Source organism: Tursiops truncatus, chromosome 16 (assembly GCF_011762595.2).
Source record: "Tursiops truncatus isolate mTurTru1 chromosome 16, mTurTru1.mat.Y, whole genome shotgun sequence".
Classification (NCBI taxonomy): Eukaryota; Metazoa; Chordata; class Mammalia; order Artiodactyla; family Delphinidae; genus Tursiops; species Tursiops truncatus.
In genome coordinates, this window is record NC_047049.1 from 40,717,646 (window position 1) to 40,744,149 (window position 26,504).

The window sequence follows — 26,504 nt, forward strand, 5'->3', positions numbered from 1 at the left end:
AAACAAATGACAATGGAGACACGATGACTCAAAATCTATGGGATGCACCAAAAGCACTTCTAAGAAGGAAGTTTATAGCAATACAATCCTACCTTAAGAAACAGGAAACATCTCGAATAAACAACCTAACCTTGCACCTAAAGCAATTAGAGAAAGAAGAACAAAAAACCCCCAAATTTAGCAAAAGGAAAGAAATCATAAAAATCAAATCAGAAATAAATGAAAAAGAAATGAAGGAAACTATAGCAAAGATCAATAAAACTAAAAGCTGGTTCTTTGAGAAGATAAACAAAATTGATAAACCATTAGCCAGACTCATCAAGAAAAAAAAGGAGAAGACTTAATAGGATTAGAAATGAAAAAGGAGAAGTAACAACTGACACTGCAGAAATACAAAACATCATGAGAGATTATTACAAGCAACTCTATGCCAATAAAATGGACAACCTGGAAGAAATGGACAAATTCTTAGAAATGCACAACCTGCCAAGACTGAATCAGGAAGAAACAGAAAATATGAACAGACCAATCACAAGCACTGAAATTGAAACTGTGATTAAAAATTTTCCAACAAACAAAAGCCCAGGCCCAGATGGCTTCACAGGCGAATTCTATCAAACATTTAGAGAAGAGCTAACACCTATCCTTCTCAAACTCCTCCAAAATACAGCAGAGGGAGGAACACTCCCAAACTCATTCTATGAGGCCACCATCACCCTGATACCAAAACCAGACAAGGATGTCACAAAGAAAGAAAACTACAGGCCAATATCACTGATGAACATAGATGCAAAAATCCTCAACAAAATACTAACAAAAAGAATCCAACAGCACATTAAACGGATCATGCACCATGATCAAGTGGGGTTTATTCCAGGAATGCAAGAATTCTTCAATATATGCAAATCAATCAATGTGATACACCATATTATCAAATTGAAGGAGAAAAACCATATGTTCATCTCAATAGATGCAGAGAAAGCTTTCGACAAAATTCAACACCCATTTATGATAAAAACCCTGCAGAAAGTAGGCATAGAGGGAACTTTCCTCAACATAATAAAGGCCATATATGACAAACCCACAGCCCACATTGTCCTCAATGGTGAAAAACTGAAAGCATTTCCACTAAGATCAGGAACAAGACAAGGTTGCCCACTCTCACCACTCTTATTCAACATAGTTTTGGAAGTTTTAGCCACAGCAATCAGAGAAGAAAAGGAACTAAAAGGTATCCAAATCGGAAAAGAAGAAGTAAAGCTGTCACTGTTTGCAGATGACATGATCCTATACATAGAGAATCCTAAAGATGCTACCAGAAAACTACTAGAGCTAATCAATGAATTTGGTAAAGTTGCAGGATACAAAATTAATGCACAGAAATCTCTGGCATTCCTATACACTAATGATGAAAAATCTGAAAGTGAAATCAAGAAAACACTCCCATTTACCATTGCAACAAAAAGAATAAACTATCTAGGAATAAACCTACCTAAGGAGACAAAAGACCTATATGCAGAAAATTATAAGACACTGATGAAAGAAATTAAAGATGATACAAACAGATGGAGAGATATACCATGTTCTTGGATTGGAAGAATCAACATTGTGATAATGACTCTACTACCCAAAGCAATCTATAGATTCAATGCAATCCCTATCAAACTACCACTGGCATTTTTCACAGAACTAGAACAAAAACTTTCACAATTTGTATGGAAACACAAAAGACCCCGAATAGCCAAAGCAATCTTGAGAAGGAAAAACGGAGCTGGAGGAATCAGACTCCCTGACTTCAGACTACACTACAAAGCTACAGTAATCAAGCCAGTATGGTACTGGCACAAAAACAGAAAGATAGATCAATGGAACAGGATAGAAAGCCCAGAAATAAACCCACGCACATATGGTCACCTTATCTTTGATAAAGGAGGCAGGAATGTACAGTGGAGAAAGGACAGCCTCTTCAATAAGTGGTGCTGGGAAAACTGGACAGGTACATGTAAAAATATGAGATTAGATCATTCCCTAACACCATACACAAAAATAAGCTCAAAATGGATTAAAGACCTAAATGTAAGGCCAGACACTATCAAACTCTTAGAGGAAAACATAGGCAGAACACTCTATGCCATCCATCACAGCAAGATCCTTTTTGACCCACCTCCTAGAGAAATGGAAATAAAACCAAAAATAAACAAATGGGACCTAATGAAACATCAAAGCTTTTGCACAGCAAAGGAAACCATAAACAAGACCAAAAGACAACCCTCAGAATGGGAGAAAATGTTTGCAAATGAAGCAACTGACAAAGGATTAATCTCCAAAATTTATAAGCAGCTCATGCAGCTCAATAACAAAAAAACAAACAACCCAATCCAAAAATGGGCAGAAGACCTAAATAGACATTTCTCCAAAGAAGATATACAGACTGCCAACAAACACATGAAAGAATGCTCAACATCATTAATCATTAGAGAAATGCAAATCAAAACTACTATGAGATATCATCTCACACCGGTCAGAATGGCCATCATCAAAAAATCTAGAAACAATAAATGCTGGAGAGGGTGTGGAGAAAAGGGAACACTCTTGCACTGCTGGTGGGAATGTAAATTGATATAGCCACTGTGGAGAACAGTATGGAGGTTCCTTAAAAAACTAAAAATAGAACTACCATAGGAGCCAGCAATCCCACTACTGGGCATATACCCTGAGAAAACCATAATTCAAAAAGAGTTATGTACCAAAATGTTCATTGCAGCTCTATTTACAATAGCCCAGAGATGGAAACAACCTAAGTGTCCATCATCGGATGAATGGATAAAGAAGATGTGGCACATATATACAATGGAATATTACTCAGCCATAAAAAGAAACGAAATTGAGCTATTTGTAATGAGGTGGATAGACCTAGAGTCTGTCATACAGAGTGAAGTAAGTCAGAAAGAGAAAGACAAATACCGTATGCTAACACATATATATGGAATTTAAGAAAAAAAAATGTCATGAAGAACCTAGGGGTAAGACAGGAATAAAGACACAGACCTACTAGAGAATGGACTTGAGGATATGGGGAGGGGGAAGGGTAAGCTGTGACAAAGCGAGAGAGAGGCATGGACATATATACACTACCAAACGTAAGGTAGCTAGCTAGTGGGAAGCAGCCGCATAGCACAGGGAGATCAGCTCGGTGCTTTGTGACCGCCTGGAGGGGTGGGATGGGGAGGCTGGGAGGGAGGGAGACGCAAGAGGGAAGAAATATGGGAATATATGTATATGTATAACTGATTCACTTTGTTATAAAGCAGAAACTAACACACCATTGTAAAGCAATTATACTCCAATAAAGACGTAAATAATAATAATAATAATAATTCCTCAGGTAGCTTGTCTGAACTCTGAAAGGATAGTATAGCTCTCAAAATCTCAGCAGAGGGGAAAAAAATCACCTCACAGCTGCAATTATTATGCCTTTATAAAAATACTTTCTGAAAAAAAATGTGTAGTGAGAATACTCATTGATATTTAAAGCCAGTTACTACTGAGAACTTACAAGATCTTTTTCATGGAGCACATTCACTTCATAAATTGATACTGAAACCTAAAAAAGAAGTCTTCAATATATAAATATTTCTCACATGAATATATGCAAATAAGAAAGTTTGTCAAAATTGCTAATATTAAACATGCTCCAAGTACTGACTTAGTTTAAACAAGAATCTTATAAATTCCTCAAATGCATTAAATGGAAAGAATGACAGAATGAGATGATATTCCTCCGTGGGTTCCATAACTTCTTGGAAATTAGCAAAATGTAAGCTTCATTTATTTATCCAATTTTTCCACGTCTATATGGTCATGAAGGACACTATTCTGTGAGGCATTTACCCTGCCCACAAAGAGACCTCTTGTCTCATGGGGTTTGGCCACAGCTTCAGAAAGAATAAAAATATGCAACTGGAAAATTAAACTTGCAGTTTTGTTTTGTGAAAGTTTGGAGTGAGAAGTCTCTAGTGAGCAGAAAGAAAAGGTTAGCAATTTTTAATATCCAAAATGATCAGTCATTCACTATACACGTCTCCGGTGAACTACATAATGTCAATGGTGTCACAAAAGCAAGGCAGAAAATGAAAGTCCTAACAGCTTTAATTCAGGGGGAAAATAATCCCTGGAAGATGTTTTTCTCCCTCTAGATCACTTCAGGTTTACACAACATGCATTTTATAATTCTTAATTTACGTTTGGCAAGAATGTTCTCTCTGGCTTTAAGACCTTACCCATTTCTCCATCTGATATTTTGTGGTTGCAATTTTCTAGTTTAAAATGGGTGGTTCTCATTTCATTCACAAGAAACATGATGCCTTGAAAAAGATGTGGTCAACCTCTAGAGATGCACATTATTATTGCAGAATTGTAACAATACCTACTTATATGAGGGAACAGAAGCAGCGCTTAGCATTATATATATATCACTCCAGTTAATTCTTACAGCCCTCAAATGGCCATACTTAGGCTTGGAGACAATAAGAAACTTGCCCAGGGTCACAAATAACTAAATTTCTGAAGATCTGGCACATTTTGAAAATTCTAAAGAGCACAGAAATAACTGCTTATTTATTCATTTATTCAGTTATTCAACAAGCATTTGCTACTAAGTACCAAACATAATTAGATGTGGGAAAACAAACTGGAATAAGTTTGGATTCTTTCCCTCAAGGAAATTACCTTCTAGTTTGGAAGAGAGACCATTAAATAAACACAGTGTTACCCATAGATACTCACAGCCCTAAGTAGTGGAACTGACATAAGAGCCCTGAAGGATATGAAATTGAAACTATCTTCCTCTAATTAATAAATATTTACAATAGTAACAGAATAGAAAACACTTGGCAAGCTCATCCAAAAAATACTGATTTTGATTTGTGGTACTTACATAAAATAATAAAAGTGAACTCAGTCATAACATTTTGAAAGCTGTATCATTTTTATTTTCTTAAAAATTTCATGGAATTGAGCTTTTATTGAGCACCTACAGATTGGTGTAGGTGCACCCAAATTGTAACTATGCTAATTTAAGGGACACAATTTGCAGCAATGATGGAAAACTTAATGCTGAATACTAGTTATTCCAAACGATTGCTAGTGTTTCAAGGATCGAAACTAAGTCTGATAAAATTTATATTTGTTAGCTGAAATAAGCATGCTCAGTATTCCAGTTGAATGACTGGCATCCACCTTTCATATACTGAAAAGCCAGCATTAGACATTAACTGTTCAAAAAAAATACTATTAGGAATGCAAACCTCAGAGCTTCTTCCAAAGAAATATAGCACTTGAGCCTGCTAAGTTTCTGTAAACGGGCTTAGGGAGTAAAAAGGAGGCCTTCTCTCTAGGTAAATACTGTAGAGAAGTAATATAACTTATTTACAAAACAGACAACAGACCAAGACAGCTTCTTTCACATCAGTGCAGTGACTGAATGTCAAACTAGGTACTAAGGTCACGGTGTCACATGTGAAGTGAGGATTTTGCCATCCATGCTAAGGCTTTGAGGTCTATCCCACATAGGTAAACAGCAGGCCTACTTTTAGTCTCTCATCATTAGTGTCATTAAGCTTAACACTATCTTAAATTCTGTGCTAATGAAAATTTCTTAGAAATATTAGTATTTTAAGATGCTGTGTTGGCTTATGACAGGGTTCACGGCAGTCTGCCCAAAATATGCCACTTGGGCATATTGATTATTTTGAATTAAAGTTACTTAAGAAACAGTCAGTATGAGATGCACACTCTGACTCCTCTTTGTCCCCCTGAAAGCAGGAAATAAATCTCCCATGTGAAAGGTATCCTGCCTGCACCAGGAGAAAGGAAGAAATCCTTACTACCAGAGATAGGGAATTCAAAGACAAGAAGGCCGTGTAAGCAAACCTTTTTACTTCTTTACTAAAATACTATCCCAAGCCCAAACCCCTTCATCTTGTCGGTTCTTCACAAATGTATTGTTTCTTGGTCTAAAAGGTATAAAAGCTGCCTACTTTAGTCACTTATTTGAGCATCATATTTTTATGAGCTCTGGTACAAATTTAAATTTGTTTTTCTCCTGTTAATCTGTCTTATGTCAATTTAATTATTAGACCAGCCAGAGAGCCTAGAGGGGAAGAAAGGAAAAGTCTTCCTCCCCTACATGTACGCTCATTCAATACAGTGCTTTTTAGTTTCTATGTGCAGTTCTGCTTTTCCTATGAGAGTGTCAGTTTCTGGAGAGCAAAACCTGGTTAGCACAGTGATTACTATGGAGTTGGTGCTCAAAACACATCTTGAATAGAACTGAATTGTAGTCCTAATTTCAAAGTATTTCGTACCTCTGACAGTTTACTTAAAAAGCAGACAAAACACCAATTTCACATCGACCATCTCTATTGGTATGTCCAAGGCTATGAAATTTTGCCTGTCATATTTCCCAAGATTCAATAAATCAGTTTCAAAGACATTTTAACACACTTGAGAAAAGGAACTTCTGAGTGAAAGGTCATTGCTTTCATGTTAACATTATTATTTTTCAAGACGTCATAGTCACAAAAGACTTTATATGGCTTGTCACAACTGAAGCTGAAAAATGTTATGATTGCCATTTATATTTTATTAAATAAATAGCATTACATAAATACTGTTTATATTAGCAACACAAAACTGAATTTTTAAATCACTTATAAAATTGAGGTCTTTTTCTATTTTCTTACTTTTCTAAAATGGTTTAACACTTTTAACATTTTTCTAGAATATATCAGCCACTGACTTGTACTTCAAGCTCACCCAAGGTAAAAAATTCAAATCTTCATCATTCAGCTATTATGAGAATAAATAGTTAATACCTATAACACCCTCAAGTTATTTACAGAAAGCATTTTTATACTGGTACTATTAGGTTTTTTTTGTTTGTTTGTTTGTTTTTTGCGGTACGCGGGCCTCTCACTGTTGTGGCCCCTCCCGTCGCAGAGCACAGGCTCCGGACGCGCAGGCCCAGCAGCCATGGCTCACGGGCCCAGCCGCTCCACGGCATGTGGGATTCCCCCGGACCGGGGCATGAACCCGCGTCCCCTGCATCGGCAGACGGACTCCCAACCACTGCGCCACCAGGGAAGCCCTATTAGTTTTATATGCTATTTTTAATCCATTAAGAAACAATATTCAGGAAAATTTACCTCACTTCTGCTATAATAATATTTTAATTAGGAACCCCCTGTCTTGAAAGACAATTTAGGGCATCTCAAAAGATGCCCTGAAATTCTGGATAATAACAGAATCTATTAAATATGTTCTAAAAGCAATACAACTTTAGTTTACCAAAATTAACACATTCAATATAATATTATGCCATATGTTGATTTAGTGTTTGCTAACAAAATATGAATAAAATGTAAAATACCTAAGGATAAAATTTATCCAGGCTAAATTCAGCTTACAATATTCTAAATAAAGAACCTGAATGATATTGATTACAAATGTAGACAATTCTTTCTATACATATTTATCATTAGTACTAGATAAATTGATAAATAGTAAATGTTGAATCCCAGTAAAACAAAAACCATATCCCTAATTGTCTAAGTTCAATAATAATTGCTTGAAATATGGTTTGTACCTGTGGATGCAACAGGCAAGAGTACATCAAATGTATGTGAGTGAACAGAGTGGAACTCACACAGACTCACTGCACTGTCTTGGGAACTGGATCATTTATAAGTGTTAAAGATTTTTCTCACTTTAGTTCAGGGTGTTAATCAACGTCTTCTACTTACAGGAGGGTCTGCATCTTCAGCATAAACGGTTGTGATAGGTGTACCCTTGGCGGCATCCGGAGCCACTATCCCTTTGTAGATCCGTTTACTAAATACTGGAGGATAATCATTCATATCCTGTAAAACACAATTAAGAATTTAGTGCTTCTGTTGAAACCAGGTGAGGTACACAGTGACTAGACCGGCTCCATCTCTTCATATCACACAACCCGTTTGCCACTGTCAGCCTTCCATCCTCTCAATTCCATTACACTCACTTCAGAATGGCACCCCAGAGGAAATTGCCAGAGTTCCTATACAATATTAATGTGTGTGATACCTGCCCCATTCTACCAAAGGCCATTCTACTCAAGTAAAGAGTCTGTCACACACCCTGTGCTCCTCCAAATACATCTTACAGATATTTGGAGTGATGTGTGAAGTTTTCTCTAAAGGTACTTCTAATGGTATGATGCAGTTTTGAACTTTGAAAAGTAGGAAAACATTCATAAAAGGTGCCCTTCTATGAGACAGGTGTAGAAGACAGTATTTTTGTTTGTTTTGTTGTTGGTGCTTTTAAAGAAAGCTCTTTAATGTTTCTGTTGCAATTGCAAATTCTTTATATATATACTTAGCATAATAGTATGATTAGAACATTTCAAATGCAAATTGTGAAATATCCTTTTATGCCATCTTACATTTTTACAAATATAAAATGATTAAAGGATGTTTTCCCTGCACCACACTACAATAATGACACATAGGTTAGATGTTCTCAGTCAGAAAACAATTTTAATTTATTTAAAAATTTTTGAAAGTGATTTATATGCATCCTTTAAATTTTCACAATTCAATGATATAAATGCATTGCTATTATGTTTATTCATTAAATGATATTTATCAGGTTCCTTCCATTTTTATGACCCAATGCTAGGCTCTGGGGACAGTGTGGTGGCTCAAGAAAAGATGTTCCTGAATTTGCCACTTAACTGCCATTTGACAGGTAAAGTTACTGATTCTGCCGATAGCTTAGCAACATCACCTAAATTAATCTACTTATTTGGCAAAACCACTAATTAGTCTGGTCTCCTGAGAGCAAGACCATGTTTTTCTCAAACATTTTATCTTTGATGGAGAATTTCAAATCATTTTTTTTCTCAAAAATAATGTTTATTAACCTGGCTGGTTTATCTTTCCTAGATTTACTTTTTAAAAAAATAATCATTGCACCCTGCATTTTGGGGGGCACTTTTGGTCAAATATATTTGAGCCCCAAACTAAATTTGTTAGTTATCTTATTCTCCCTGTCATCTTTTTCTTACTTGACGTTAAAAACAAAAGAAGAAAATTATTCTACACAGTCTTTGATATTTGCTCTGATACAACAATTTTTTTGCACAATGTAAATTGGAAACACACAAATTAACTGATTATAAACACCTCTTTTTGTAAAGAGGTCAGGATAATTAACTATTACAGTCAAATCGAGCTTGCTTTTATGTTCACAATAGAGCTGACTTCTGAGTCGTGAATCTGAAAAACCCTGTAGATTCTAGTAAAAATTGGAGACCTTGAGCTGTAAGCAAAACTGAAAAATAAAAAACATCATTTTCTCTGTTTTGACATGTAGTATTCACAGCCTCTACATGAAAAAGACTTCCTTTATAAATGATGAGCTTTAGAATCTGAACAAGTAAATAAACCTAGGAAGCACTGGTTCTCTATAATGAGGAGAGTGGAGGGTATTGATCTTGAGGTTTCAGGCAGGGGGTGAATATATAAAACATTTGCATGCACACTTCCTCCTGCTTTCAAGAGTGCCAATTATTTTAACAAGTGAGTCTTGTAACCAAAGGGGTAGAACTCCTCTTGCACTCCTAAATTATAACTTCTGAAGGTTAGAAAAGGAGCCCAACTGTGATTTTTCTCTACATGAGTTTCCAAAATCACATAAACTCAATATATTCCTATGAATTTTCTTCTCCCGCCCCTCCCAGGGGACATTAAAAATCTTAATGTAATCTTAATTCTTCAGGGAAAAAAATAATATGTGATTTCCTAGTTATGTCAATACAGCCGCTGACAGTGTTGAGTACAGTAGCCTTTTTATTTTTTGGCCAGGAAAGTAGTCACCGATCACCTTCTAACTGAACACACAGTGGACATTTTTATAATCTGGCTTCACAAACTGATTATACAGAAACCTAAATAATTGAACACCATTAAAAGACTGGTATCCCCCTTTGGTCTGCTTGCCACTGACAACATAAAGAATAAATCAATACAGTTATTGTAGCTGTGTTTCTTCTTCTGGTACATTGTACATATTTTGAGGTTACAATCTTTCACTGTGGCTAAGCTGTGTAGCCAGTTGCACACAGTTCTTGCATGATGCATTATTTCAGATTAGAGAATTTACTGAAATGCAATGCCAAAGAGCATAATCAATACTTCATTATATTTATGCTCCAGGGATGTCTGAAGAAAACTGTACATAAATCTGCTTCTGTACAAATGCTCTACTATGCAGCAAATTAAGGATAAACTCCACTCTCCAAACGCAAGCCCTAGTCTGTTGACAACTGTTCCACTAGAGGGTAGTTTTTACAGAAAGAAAATTTCATTTTCTATTCTCTTGTTAACAATTTTATTATTAAGTTTCCTTTCTGTGGCTATACTTTTTGTTGGTCTGAACAAAAATTACTTTTCATGTTTCTAAAGAGTATTCTGAATATTACCATCTTGAACTAAGACTTGATCTTCTTAGAAAAAAAGATTGTTGTACAAGTACGCATAATTAGTTTCCATGTATCAAGCAACGAAAACTGCACCTGAAGAAAGTTATCTAAGAGGAAGAAAATATGAGTTTCATTTATTTATTTTCTAAACTCAAGTCTAAAATAATCACAGAAACCATTTCTGCTTTGACAGACCACAGAGTAGATTTAAGGAACCCTTTTTAATGAGCATACCAGGAAGACAGGAACTTGCTGGTGAATTTACAAATTAATGGCGCGTTCTCTGTTGAAAGCGATGAGAAATAGATGACAGAATTTTTAATTTCTGGAATCATAGGCTGAAAGCTGTTCTGGATAAGAGGCTTTTTTCCTGACAGAAGAGTACTAACTAGTTATATTCCGATCATCTTTCTTTAAATGATGAAAATATAGAGAACGTCAGCCCTCATCTTAAGCTCTCATGCATGCTCTGTGAGGAGACCAGATGGTGTGTGCCAGTGGGTGGAATGGCTCCTACAGTACCCTCTAGTGTTACCACTAGTCACATAGAACCATTGGCTGCCCTGCCCTCTGAAATCCCTTAAGGCTTATGGAGCCGATGCCTCCTCTTCCTTGGCAGACGACACAGTTGATTTTTTCCTCTGCCTGTTACCAGTTCTGTTCTGCACGACCAGACACCCTCTATTTACTGTTTCAGTTGTTTTTTTTAATATTATCTATCTTCTGCTCTTTCTTCTGTCTTGGTTTCTTTACTTTCCTTTCTGTCTTTTCTGACTTCTCTACCTTCTCTTGTGATTCTGCCACATAGGGTCATAAAGGCCCTATCTCCAACCAACCAAACAAATCTTTCCTTTTATGTTTTGCATGGGGCTCTCTTAAACACAAGCTACAAACTTATCTCAATGTTCTTTTTTGTTTTTGGATCAAAACCTGTACTGGGAAGATTCTTTCTTAGCTGCCTAAATTTGTTTTTTGTTTTGGTTTGGTTTTATTTCTGAGTTTGAAGCTTTTTCTGGATTCTTGGGGGATAGTATTATCCATAATGTAAGGTAATCAATGTTACACTTTGCCACAAGTAGCAAAATGTACACTGTAGCTCTCAGTATCACAAATATTGATGGAGCTCCCACTGTGCATTAGGTAGTACTTTAGGTGCTGGGGATATGGTTACCACCAAGAAAGATACAGTGCCTGCTGGTACTGAGCTTACAGTTTAGTGTGGAAAGCAAAAAATAAATAAATATTAGCAAGCGTGATGGATGTTATGAAAGAGAAAGTATAAGGATGTGATGGGAATATATAGTAAGGAGTTTAAATTTCACATAGGATGCATCTCTGTTACCTGAGCAAACTGCCTCATCACTCATGCACTCTGGCAGGTAAAACAGTCCTTCAAAATTGATGGCTAAATTAGAAGAGGTTAACATTGTGTAATGTTGACAAACCCACTAATTTAATACAAAATTCCATTCCCATCTAGTTTCTCTGAACTGGAATGGTAATATAGGGGGAAGGCAGTTGATAGGTTTTTGGATTTTTTTTCCAAGCCATGACACTGTGGTCAATTGGGAGAATATGTGCACATTCTAAGCTTGAATATTTGAGCATCAATTCAAGTAACATCACCCTATTTCAGACTTCCTCAAAAGTGCATCACAATTATATATATGTATGTGCGTATGTATATGGTTTATTTTTACTGTATATCAGACATTGTGCTAAGTGTGTTAAATTTATCATCTCAATTAATTTGCCTAAAATAGATGTTAGCTATTATTATTATTGTTCCTATTTTTAGAATAAGGAAACTGAAGCTTAGAGAAATTAAGTTGCTCACGATTATCCAGCTAATAAAGGGTAGAGCTAAGATTTAATTCTGGTATGTCGGATCCTAAAGGCATCATTCTGCTACTTGCAGGTGAGGAGAAAGGGAACTGGAAAAGTCATCAGAAGATTATACATAAAATGACTTGAGTAGGATTTTCATTAAAATTCCACACATAAAATTTTAAATACCTCTTTCCAAAAATATTTTACATTTTTAAGAATTCTTCTAACTAGTTACTACAATTTTATCTTGGCAAACTTGCAAGCTTCTAAACACTGCATAATTCTAATCTATTTCCCTGAAGATAATTTTTATAATTATTTATGAAGCTTTCTTTTTTGGTAAAAAGAGACTTTCAGCAGTCGTATTTGTACATTTTAAACAACTTATTCAATATTTAACCCTACAAATAGTTATTTTCACTAAAACCTAATAAAGTTTTTTCCAAATTGCATTCTTTGGAAAATTAGTCCTATCAAAAGCTTTACAAATAAAAAGAAATTCCATGATCAATGGTGGGAAATCACATTTTATTTTCTTGAGATTCACAACGTACACTAGGCATATTTAAGGCTCCTATATAAAGGCCTACGGCATAGAAATCGGTTTATTTTTATATATAACCAATGTTTCCCAAATCTTGTCTATGTAATATTTTGTGTATGAGACACCCAGTACCATCTTGAGGAGCTAGTGCTCTATGAAGTATATCATGAGAGACCCTGATGATAATAATATATTGAAGGCACAAATTATTACTGTTTGGAATACTGTATGACTTTGGTGAAGTCAAGTTCTCAGAGTACATACTGAGGACACCAACATATCAAGAGTGCGCCCCAGTATGAGGCAGCCAATTCACTGGGGTAGAGATCGCAGCTATAGTCATGATAGGATTGGAAAATGGTACCAATGCTTAGCAGTAACTAGTATCAACAAGGCTTATCAGCATCTATTGTCCCCACTGGGAGAGCTGTGGTAAGGCAAGCCTGGTCTCATTTGCCTTGGCAGGCAGGGAAGAATGTGATAATCACTGAAGGGTAAAATTACTTAATTGTGTATACTCTATAAGTAAAGCATTTTCTTGGGACTCCCAGAAATCAGTGGGTGATATATGGGGAGCCATAGCAATATAAATTACTCCTGTTTGAGATATTATGTTATCTCTGGGCTTGTACATTTTTATCTGTTTCCTCTGGTTTGGTTCTTTAGTGAAAATATGTTACATCTTTGTTGTAAACCTGTAGAATAGCAGAACAGGCAGATACTTTAAGAAACCATCTGAATCAGCCCTATGACACGCCCTCCTTGATGTATTCATATTCTTTAAACACGGAAGTGAATATATTAGAAAGAATATACTCTTAAGAATCTGATAGCACAGAATAGAACAGAGGGTAATATTTGAAGGCCATAGTCCTAAATGGGTATTTTCTCCAGATGAACCAACCTCAAGGTGAAAACCAGCAAGTCATAAAAAATAATGATCAATCGGGAGGAGGGAGGAGGGTTAAATTAGAAGTATGGGATTAACACACTGCTATATATAAAGTAGATAAACAGCAAGGATTTACTGTGTGGCATAGGGAACTATATTCAGTATCTTATAATGGAAAAGAGAAAAAAATATATGTATGTATAATTGACTCACTTTGCTGTACATCTAAAACTAACAATATTGTAAATCAACTATACTTTAATAAAAAAAAATAATGATCAATCTATTAGACCATACTCCCACTAGTTGGTCCATTGAAGATATCTTTTACTCAGTCTCCTCCCTCCAGAGCAAGGGAAGGAAAGATGCTATAAATATTGAAATGTCTAGAGTTTCTGATTTGTTTGAATCCTGGATTATCTCCTTGTCTCTCAAACCACAGCTCCTTTGACCAAATCAAAACAAGGACTCTACTAATACTGTCACCACAGAACATCAGCGGCAAATCACTGCCTGTCAGGTGTCCATAGTTTGGCAAATGCCACCTTGGTACTGGGCATTGAGTTTCTATCTATCTTCTTTCCTATACACTTTGGGGGTAGGAACATTCCTTTCCTTCGCAGAAGAAGAAACCACGCTGAAAGATGAAAATGCTAGCTCTTTCTTCCAAGACTCACTGTATTTCCGAATAACCTCAGCCCTTCTAGATGGTCTTTCATTTCTGGTCCCTCCATCTATCCCTGCCTACTCCCATACCTGCACCCTCTTTTACAGGTAAACACAACCAGGGGTGAATTCAGTCTCCTTCCTTCACAGAAGCATCTCCTTCACTCTCTCTCCTACTCGCATGCAGCCATTCTATCTAAAATTACAATCAGCAAATGACTTAAGTCATCTGTTTATCTTGGACAAGTTCTTTACATTCCTTTTAATGCTACCCAGAATTATATACACATTTAAATATTTCAACCTTTCTGGCTTATATTCAGCTTTCGGCTTACTACAGAAAACAGATCTTCTCTTTCCGTGTATTTTCTATATTATATTATTATAACTCAGTTTGTAAGGGCAGATTTTTCTCTGGATTTTATGTGTAAAACTATTTAGAATTTTATTTCATTTTCCAGAGGTTTACCCATATCATGTAATTTACTATTATCACAGATTCAATTCTTATAGATATTTAATAAATATACAATGAAAAAGGCCTTGTCTTATAAATGTTCTGCAAAACCTTTGCAACAAAAATACATATTACTTGTACGATCATGATTAGTTTTGTTTTGGATCCTTGAAATTTGACACCAAGAAAGCTCTTTGCAGGTGTCTGTGATAAAATTCCATTTTCCTTCTACTGTGAAAGTATTTTTCCTTTGAAATAAATATTATTTCAATTATTTCAAATACTTCAATTTCCCCATTATCACTTCAATTTTAAAAAAGTTTGATGGACTAGATAGGAAGTACCTGATCTTTCTTTTTTTTCCTTCTTTACAAAAGAAATTATGTTTCTGCTCATTTTCAAAGAGAGATCTACAAGATGCTTTCCCCTTGGTGACTGTTTTGGGTAGAAATATCTCTTGGCAAATCCTATGCAATTATGTTATCAGTAAAACAGCTTGTCAGTACTGCAAGTAAACAGACCAACAGCAGAAAATTTGCAAGCTTGGGAAAGATTTACATTTGTAGAGAAATGAGAATTGTATTCCACTCTTCTCTTCAAAACAAACAAATATGATATTTTTATGGGCCCCAACAGTATACAATACAGTTTTAAAATTCTCTTTGTGATAATCTTATCCTGAGTGATCAGGAGAAAGGAAAGCAAGTGTCAGCCTGCATTTGGAGAAATGTTCACCAAATTTTATTATGCTTAAATAACCTTGAAAAAGAAAACAAAGTGGCACTGAAAAATGTCTAGAATTAAATATTAAGTTTTGTTTTAAATGTACAATAATCCAGAAATAACTTTGTATAGGTCAGGAACCCTTGACCAATGAAATAGTTTGACTTCTCTAAATAAGATAGAGCAACTGAGACAATAAAAATTAGATCAACACTCTTATTTCTAAAGAAAGAAGGAGCCCATCAATGAGCAACATTTCGCACAAGCTGATGTAGAATCCTTGAGTGAATCCCCTGTATTAAAATAAAGGGGTGGTTAGGGAATGTAGAAGGCATTTTAAGAGACTTAAGTCCCAGATAGAGAATGAATCTTATTTAGTGCACATCCTGCTTGTTCAGATGATAGTTTGGGACTCAGTTTGACACCAGTGACTTCTTCCATCAAAAAAAAAAAAAAAAAAAATCCAAGCACATAAGTCTAAACTGAAATTAGAGCAGCCAAGCTAGAGTCTATGAGGGATTATAACTCTCCATTATCAACCACATCTATCCTGAGAGAGAAGGCTACATACCACTTGAGCATCCATCTTTGAATCTGGGAATTATAGGGTGAAGGTCCTTAGTAGCAAATCTTTTCTTCACTTATTGCCCAGAACAGCCAATAGATGGACCATTTTTTCTATTTAAAATGTTTTTAGTGTTCAACACCATCAAAGCATATGGGTAGGCAAAACCAGGTAGATGGTCCAGAAGCCATGTTGCTCATTTAGTTCATTTAGGTCAGTATCATCTTTTAGTCTTTTTCATGTCTTTACCTATCATGGCATCTTCATAACCACCAATATTATCATGTTCCTAAAATTTTTGTAAGCAGATTTCTAAATTTCTAAATGTCATATCATAATACTGTGGCAAAATAATATTTCTAAATATGCATTGAAGCCCCTCAGGCCCTCGATGATTTTGTATTGTTCCTGGATCCTTCCCTAGACTACTAGAGCACTGAAAATCAATGTCTCAGGAAAGAGAGACACAAATAGAAAAGCAGCTTACCCCAGAAAAGATTTTGATAGTTCACATTTCTATTCCCAAAGAGAACTTAATGCTGAATAAAATTTTAAGTCCCTGAAATGATACATTTCAACTCCCTGAAACAGATGAAATTCTTAGGATAGAGAAACACAAAATGGAAGGAGTAGATACAGAACCATTGTGGACCCCAGAGAAAGAAGGAATGCAGACCCTAACAAAATACTCCAGATAGCTTTAGGGCATCTGAGAATGGAAAGGACTTGTGTTCCCCTTTCCAATGTACTGGGGTTGGCCAAAAAGTTCATTCAGTTTTTTCCATAAGGTGACTCTAGTAGCTAACTTCATTCGAAAAAATTGTTAGAATGTATTGTGACAGCTGCCATATCAGCGTGCGTTTAAAAAAAAAAACATCAAAACGGGTGAATTTTTGTGTAGCCATTGTAATATTGAAGATGGAAGAAAAAAGCAACATTTTTGGCATGTTATGCTTTATTATTTCAAGAAAGATAAAAATGCAACTGAAACGCAAAAAAAAGAGATTTGTGCAGTGTATGGAGAAGGTTCTGTGACCGATCAAACATGTCAAAAGTGGTCTGTGAAGTTTCGTGCTGGAGATTTCTCACTGGACGATGCTCCACGGTCAGGTAGACCAGTTGAAGTAGACAGCAATCAAATTGAGGCATTAATTGAAAACAATCAACGTTATACCACGCAGGACAGCCGACATACTCAAAATATCCAAATCAAGTGTTGGAAAATCATTTACACCAGCTTGGTTATGTTGATCACTTTGATGTTTGGGTTCCACATAAGAGAAAAAACCTTCTTGACCATATTTCCGCATAGGATTCTCTTCTTAAACGTAACAAAAATGTTCTGTTTTTAAAAAAAATTGTGATGGGCGATGAAAAGGCGCTACTGTACAATAATGTGGAACGAAGAGATCATGGGGCAAGTGACATGAACCACCACCAACCACACCAAAGGCTCATTTTCATCCAAAGAAGGTGAGGTTGTATATACGGTGGGATTGGAAGGGAGTCATCTATTATGAGCTCCTTCTGGAAAACCAAACAATTAATTCCAACAAGTGCTGCTCCCAGTGAGACCAATTGAAAGCAACACCTGTTACCATCAGGTAATGCAAGACCACATGTTTCTTTGATGACCAGGCAAAAACTGTTACAGCTTGGCTGGGAAGTTGTGATTCATCCGCCCTAATTCACCAGATGTTGCACCTACAGATTTCAATTTATTTTGGTATTTAAAAAATTCTCTTAATGGAAAAAATTTCAATTCCCTGGAAGACTGTAAAAGGCACCTGGAACAGTTCTTTGATCAAAAAGATAAAATGTTTTGCGAAGATGGAATTATGAAGTTGCCTGAAAAATGGCAGAAGGTAGTGGAGTAAAATGGTGAACACATTGTTCAATAAAGTTCTTGGTGAAAATGAAAAATGTGTCTTTTATTTTTCCTTAAAAACTGAAGGAACTTTTTGGCCAACCCAATAGTTTAGAAAAGACAGCAGGACTCCAGGGAAGAAGTGACATCATGTGTGTACCAGCAGATAAGCCTAATTCAAGTGTAAAGTAAAGGCAATGGAATAATCCCCACATCCCACCCTGATTGCAGGATTATCTTAATAACAACAGCAAAACACACAAGAAAATCCACACTCAAAGATCTTACAGTCAAGAGCATTAGAGCATTTACCTATATGATAAACATAGTTATGCTAATCATATACTGGTGAAATCTTTAACAATCTTCTATGTTTTCATATCAATATTTTATTGTCTAAGAAAACCAACTGCATACCTTATTTATCAGGTAAACAATCAAACAAAAATGCAACAAAAGTGATGATTTCTTGTACCATCATTTATACCTGGCAGTGCCCTTTAAGAATGAACATTGTACAAAAGCTGCCTATGACCTTCTGTGCCTTATAACCTGTGTACATACAGCCCTCTATGGAAAGCTGCTTTCAAGAACTGAAGTCATTCCCAGAACTTTCCACATGCTTTAGGTAGCCAACTAGAACCAGATGGTGTAAAGTCCTGAGTAATTTATCATAGGTGAATTCTGCTAAACAATTTACCTCAAACACATTACAGATTGTAATTCTAGGCATCTCAAGCGGCAAACTTTAAATGAACATAGGTTCCTATGGTTTTCTGAATGATCTCCAGAATCAGACAACCTAACAGAACTGGTGAGTCAAATAACTTGATCCCATTCAGTTAGGATACATTTCTAGTGATGTAAGGTGACTGCAAGAAGTACAAATAGTCCCTCTGTATAGCAGACCAATGTGTGGTTGCCAAATTTGTATTGCAGTTCTACCATCTATAACTAAATATTAATTCAAAATTTACACATACTTCCATGTTTTCTTCTGTCTAATTTCATAGATTTTATTTTTTTAACATGGAAACCTGGTCTCAGTGGTTACATGGCAAAATCTGAGTCATAATCATAAATCATATATTTTTTGTAGAACATATACATTTGTGAACATAATATGAATTAAAATATCGATATTAAAGTGAACTTAAATTGCTTACCCAATTAATCTTATTCATGTATTTCATTCATGGACTTATTGAAACTTTCTATAAGCTTCCTTGTAAAGTCTTCATTTATCATATAGATCTTCTGTATCCTTGTCACTCTCCCTTTTTCCTTTTCCTTCTCTCCTCTCTCACTCTTTTGCTCTCACTCTGTGTGAATCTGTTTCTTTCTGACTAGCTCTGTCTTTTTAACCATTCAAACTCCAGTCGGGTACCAGAGAAAACATGTTAAGAGGGTAGTTTCAAATTTGTACTTTCTTCCCCTGACCAAAAGTCATACAAAACATGTTTATGAAAGCACTTTTATTTTATGTCACCAAAGAAATAAAGGTCATCTGAAGTCATTTTTTAGTACTAAACACCTTTAATAAAGCAGCTCGAGGATCATCTGTATGTGTATATTTGTAACTGAAGTATATTTTTCAACATCTGATACTCACACAACCTGTGTAAGAATCATCTGTGTACTTTTCTAATATACTGATGTCTCAGATGCTCCTGTGAGAAAGGTGCCCCTTTGGGAAGGAGCAGAAGGATCTGAAAGTTTGGTATGCAGCTCAGACGACCTTTATATACACTAACATGTGAGAACTGATGAATCTTTCCTCATGTCTTCTTTTAAATACACAGCTTAACAACCACAAGAAACCCTAAAGGTGGAAGACGACATGCTTTTCTAGGCAATCAACTGGTGCAGGGTATTTTATTAAGCTAGAAGGCAAATCTAGAGAGGTTGAGAGAGTCCCCAAGGTCACAGAACTTGAAAATGGTTGAGCAAGAAATTAACCCCAATTCCATCTGATTCCAAAGCTTGTTTCATTCCAGAATCTTGAGTTCCAACTAAACTAAACTAACTAGTTCTTGGGGGCTTAGAACTCTTAAACTTTCAGAATCCTCTTATGTTTTTTTTTAATTTGTATTTTTTTAAGTTGAAGGATTTGGACGAAGTTATTAACCCTGGTGCTGTGGAATCTGGACTAAAGTGTAGTCTAGAGAAATTATGACTTGATTGAAGTCACAGAGCTAATGGTGGACCCAGGGAGACACAGTGTTTGAACTCTTATTTAGTGGTTCTTTCAAATTTATTTTTTATAAGTTAAATAATATAGTTATTTCTCAAGTCTTTGTAAATACTGTACATTCAAAATTTTATGTTCTGGCTCTGGTACCACATATAATTATGAATCCTGCCCCCAGATATTATACTATAGCGTGGATTTAAAAAAAAAACAAAAACAGGAACTACATGTAGAGAGTACAAAGTAGGCAACCAGAAGTCATCTATATTCCTTACCTTTACTATCACTGTGACAGTAGCAATACCAGGTGGCATTGTTCCATAAATATCAAAGGCCTCCACTAGAAAAGTGATACTTGCTTCCTGGTCTGGAAATGCCTCATAGTCCAAACTCCTTAAAAGGGAGAGTTCTCCTGTAAATGGATGTAGTGCAAAAATGTGCTTCACTTCCGGACTTCTTATCCGATAAGATACATTAGCTCCGAGGTCAGCATCTGTGGCCTGTAACAAATTAAGAAGAAGAATGGTTATATCAGTGCCATTGCCAAAATAAAGAAATGCAGGACTGATGGAAGTCATGTGTCAGTACCTAGAACAGCATGAAATGAATGATGATCAAAAGGCATGTTTCAGAGAGAAACATTTTTTAAAGTAATTTACCAGATAGAGGGAGAGGGAGAGAAAGAAAGAGAACAAGTCAGAGACAGAGACCCATGAGGTTTTGTCATTGTTGATCTTGTTACTGTATCTATTTTATTTGAAAAAATCACTAATTAAAAGGATCATACCACAGTGAAGAAATAAATATTGTCATAAATGATTGCTTATTATTTCCTAACGATTGTATAACCATGAAAAAAAATACCTTAAATAAAAATAAGTATTAGTGTGTGCTTTCCATAAACATAACAGGTTATTAAAGGGCTATATGAAAACGTAAATGTATCTTCTCACAAAGATCCTATAATACATTTCTAGAGATCACTCTATTATACCTCCCTTCTTTTAACTAATACTTATTGAGTGTGCACAAGGTGCTATAGAGATGCACAAGATGAATACAAACAAGATACCTACCCTCCAGATTACTGTCTCAAAGAAGAAATAAGACAGAAATACCAAAATAAAAGGGATACATGGATGGACCTAGAGATTGTCATACTGAATAAAGTAAATCAGAGAGAGAAAGACAAGTATCATATGATATCACTTATATGTGGAATCTAAAAAAATGGTACAAATGAACTTATTTACAAAACAGAAATAGAGTCACAGATGTAGAAAACAAACTTATGGTTACCAGGGGGAAAGGTTGGGGAGGGATAGATTGGGAGATTGGGATTGACATATACACACTACTATATATAAAATAGATAACTAATAAGGACCTACTGTACAGCACAGGTCTCTACTCAATACTCTGTAATGGCCTTTATGGGAAAAGAATCTAAAAAAGAGTGGATATATGTATATGTATAACTGATTCTCTTTGCCGTACACCAGAATCTAACAGAACATTGTAAATCAACTATACTCTAATAAAATTTTTTTAATTCCCATTTCCAAAAATAAAATCATTAAAGCGAAACATTAAAGCGAAACAAAAAACAGCTGAGAAAACAGGTTTCAATAGGAAGTCTTATAGATGACTCTTTCATTCAGTAGTAGAGACTGGCAAAGGCAACTCTGGCAGAGGAAATGGAATGGAGCAAGGACAGAGTGGGGAAGGTCAGGGTGTGTTAAAAAATGCATGCAGTAAAGCAAGCATCTTTGTGAATGTCAGTCTTGGCCCCCTCCAAACAGTTATCAACATCACAATGGGAAAGATACTGTTAAAGCACAGATTTTATGATGTCACCTTCCTGCCTAAAAATTCTTCTTGTTTTCCATTTCATTTTGGATCAACTCCAATCTCCCTAACATGGTGAGAAGGACACATATATTTTCCAGCCCTTTAGCTCCTCACTCTTCTCTCCTCCAGGATTTTGAGCAGGTTCTTCCACTGCCTTGAATATTCTTTCTTCCCCCTTGAATGCCTCTTATTTGCCCCTCAGTTCACAATTTAGAAATAAACTTTCTCCAGGAAACATTCTCTTTGTTCTCAAGATTAGGTTAAAGAGCCCCACCTGTGATCTCCCAGGTTCCTTGCATTGAGGACCTCTATATTAATTACCAGTTACTTGTCTGTTTGCTACACCAGACTGAAAATTCAATGAAGGCAGGAAACCTGTCTTGTTCATGTTTGAATCCCCAGAGTCTAGCAGAGGACTTGGCATGCAGTAAGCACTGAAAATATGCTTATTGAATAAAGGAATGAGTGAATGAATAGATGGATAGAAGAATAAATGGAGAAAGAATGGCCCTCTCCTTGGCCAGCATCTGCCTTTTTTAGATGTATTAATGTTTGCTAAGTAAACACATATTGAGTTGAATTATGGAAGAAACACAAGTTCTTGAAATGCATGCTAACAAAATTCAAGTTGTAGACTGCAGGTTGAGAAAGGACTATATTTTTTTCTTACAAAATACACTTCATAGACCACCTATGTCAGAATTAAAGAGGCTGTGCTTAAAATGCAGATCTCTAGGCCAATCTAACCTACTGAATCAGAATGTCCAGAGTTTCTGGTAATAATTTATTTGAGGACTGAAAAAAAGAGGCTTAGCTATGAAGAACTAATAAAAAGGAGAGTTAGACTTCTGGAAGGATGCCAGTTGTGTACGGAAAGTGAAAAAGATATTACAAAATAATAGGTACAGCAATATCCCATTTCTGTAAAATATGAGGCAATTCTGTACATGTATATATGCGTATGAATGTATATATATATGTACACACTTGCATACATGTGTATTTATATATATATGTAAATAGTTATTTGATATTTGTGTGAGCACAAAAATAAATGTAACAGAATACACATAAAATTTAATACCGAGTAACTTTGGAGGTACAAGGTGAGAGTCTATTAAGTTTTTTTTTAAATAGTCTCGTATTGTCAACTGTTGCAATAAACATTTAGCATTACTTTTGTAAATTAAAAAGAAATCTGTTAAGAAGTGTTATTCAATTTCTCACAAAGGCAACTTTTCTCCCTTTAAATTTTGGTATATGTCTAAAATAGGGTTGTTAGATAAAGCACAATATGTAATATTTGAGTAATATTTGTAATATTTGAATGCTTATATTCAAATTTACTCGCTTATCTGAAATTGAAAGTTAACTGCATATGCTTTTTTTTTTTCTTTTAAATTTACTAAGTCTGGCAGCCCTAACATGAATGTCAAATCTTATACAGAATTCATGAAATAATTGCTTCTTCCACACACCTCTACTTGAAGGAAACTGGTCCCGGCTGGCAGATTCTCTTCAACGACGACAGTATATGTTGAATTGGTGAACACAGGACTATTATCATCAATATCCAAAACCCTGATGGCCACTGTTAGAGTTGAATAACGAGGGTGTACCGCTCCATCAGTTGCCACAACAACAAGTTCATAGTAGTCCCTGACTTCTCTGTTAAGCTTCACTGATGTGTAAATGCTCCCATTGGATGTGATATGAAAAAGATTATTGAAGTTACCCAAACTGTAGTGTACTTGGCCATTTATTCCAGCATCAGCGTCTGTTGCCTAAATAAAATTAAAAACAAAGGAATTCACATAGTACTCTTTGTTATGATTTTTTCACATTACATTTTGTTATGTTGCCCTGCCAGAAGGGGATAGTTAAAGAACTATGGCATATTTCTAAGCAAATATTTTTTTTCTATAGGGAGAAAATTTAAAAGATAATGACAATGTAGTACAAAAGTCTAGAACATGAAAAGAAATATACTATAGTTTAATTGATGTTCTTCATTCAAAATGAACATAACATAATTTGATACCAGTAGAAATAACAATATTATATTATGACAGAAAATTCACATTTCAAAAATACTGAATTTTTCCTGTATTATCATTTCTTTAATAGATTTTGAATTCTAAAATTTAAAAAAACACATTTAGGTTTTAATTAAACATAACTGACAACTTAAGATTTTACAGCTTTTTAAATTCAAGCACTATATGTGTGTGTGTATATGTGTGTGTGTGTGTGTGTGTGTGTGTGTGTCTGTGTGTGTGTGTGTGTGTGTGTGTGTGTGTGTATAAGCACCATATATATATAACTGCATTTAATCTGCCTGATATTCTTATGAATAAATATCATTGGTCCCATTCTACAAATAAGAAAGCTGTGGCTTATGTACTTTAATTATCTTGCTTAGGGTTACACAAGAAATAAATACCTCAGTGCCCCAGTTCTTAGTATAATGTCTTGCATATAAAACTACTTAATAAATAAATATTTGTGGAATTAATGAATGTTAGAATAAATTAATGCAAGGAACTGAGATTTAAAACTAAACATGTTCCAAAACCCAAATAGAAGTGAAAGTATAGTAACTGTAAAGCAACTGCAAAGGGCTCTTCTTTAATATTAGAATACAATCTCCAAATGATAACAGAATTGTTGATGCTATAATAAACCTATTCTAACTGAAAATTTTATGTAATATTAAATCACTTTGCATCAAATAAAATGGGTAAATTTTGAGTGACTATTCTTCTGATGGAGTGTTATGAGAATTAGAGTGTTATGAGAATTAAAATAATCTAAAAATTAATTGGAATACAAATTATGATATTTCATTATCAAATACAGTACATTTTGTGCTAAACAGTTCTATGTTATTGTTTCTCAAAGAAATTGGAATGAATCTTAGCATCTATAAAATATTACATAATTATGCCCCAAACTTCACTAGGGAAAGGAAGGAAAACAAGACACTTGGCTGCATTATGAGCCAGGGACACAATAATCACTTAATATCTACAAAGCCTGGGATGCAATATAATGTATTTTGAACAGCACACGAGCAGATGTATATCCACCTTTACAAACACTGGGGAAGCATGTGGGGTGGGTTTGCTGAACACTTGTGCCTTGTTTGAAACGATAAAGCCCAAGATGTCCATAACTGCGCTCCTTCTGACTGTCATAATGCCAGACATTCCAGCAGGATTTGTCCCTTTTATTCATCAAAACACAAATGCCCCTGGGAGGGCATTACCTCTGGAGTTTTAAGCCTGAGAAAAGATAGAAGAGTAATTGCAGGAATGTCTGAAGAGGACAAAAATACTGTAAAAGAGTTGAAGAGTTTCCATAGACATATTTTCTTCTACTTTTACATTTTTCCTAGAATTTGTCTTACAGATTATTGACATATTAGTCAAGCTGGTCATCTTAGTGGAAAAAACAAACAACAATACTGCCACATCCCTTACAAAAAAAAACAACCAATCAAACAAAAAGTGTTATTTTTTGTCTTAAATCACTGCTCAAGTAAATAGAAAAATACAAACCAATAATGTAAGTACGTTCTATTTCATTAAACCAACACTCTTAAAAGTTTCAGGGACATTTTCTGTCTGTGGGTATTTTTATGTAATCCATAATTTAAATGATTCTTGCTCAAGATATATTCTTATTCATCCCCATATTGGAAGATTTATTATGATAGAATGATTTAATTTGATTAATATGGCTGTGTATGTATATGTGTGGGGTGGAGGGGGATGTTAGGTATGTATTGTACTATGTATGTCCAGCTACTTAACTAATATCTCTACTAGGACACTTTATGCGTATTATATGAGTTTTCTATTGTTGCCATAACAAATTACCACAAATTTAGTTGTTTACACATTGCGAGTTTATTATTTTATAGTTCTATAAATCAGAAGTTCAACATCGGTCTCACCTGGCTAAAACCAAGGTATGCATAGGTCTGTATTCCTTTCTGGAGGCTGTAGGAAAAGATCCGTTTCTTTGCTCATTCCAGTTATTGACAGAATACAGTTCCTTGAAGTTGTAGGATTGAGATCCCCACTCCCTTTTTACTTGTCATGTAAGGACAATTCCCAACTTCTAATGGCCACCCACATACCTTTTCTCTTGGCTCATAGCACACTTCTTCCATCTTCAAAGCTAGCAATGGTGGGTCAAGTCCCTCTCACATTTTTTGAATCTCTCCTTCTTCTATCTCATCTCTCTGATCCACTCTTCTATCATCCTCTTCCACTATTAAGGGCTTAGATGGCTACAATGGGCCCGCCTGGACAATCCAGGGTAATCCTCCCATTTCAAGGTTTTTAACCTTATCACATCTACAAAGTTAATTTTGTTATGTAAGGTAACATAT

General features: G+C 35.3%; 1 protein-coding gene across 8 annotated transcripts in view; it reads right to left on the minus strand.

Moving 5' to 3' along the window:
- PCDH15 (protocadherin related 15) overlaps window positions 1-26,504 on the minus strand; it is a 727,135-nt gene that overhangs the window by 156,722 nt on the left and 543,909 nt on the right. For all 8 annotated transcript variants that reach the window (XM_033841882.2, XM_033841881.2, XM_073793727.1 and 5 more), the window contains 3 exons: window positions 23,584-23,889; window positions 20,530-20,754; window positions 7,803-7,919 (listed from right to left, as the gene is read on the minus strand). In XM_033841882.2, the coding sequence (XP_033697773.1) occupies window positions 7,803-7,919; window positions 20,530-20,754; window positions 23,584-23,889 (648 nt within the window). The remainder of the gene's footprint in view (window positions 1-7,802; window positions 7,920-20,529; window positions 20,755-23,583; window positions 23,890-26,504) is intronic.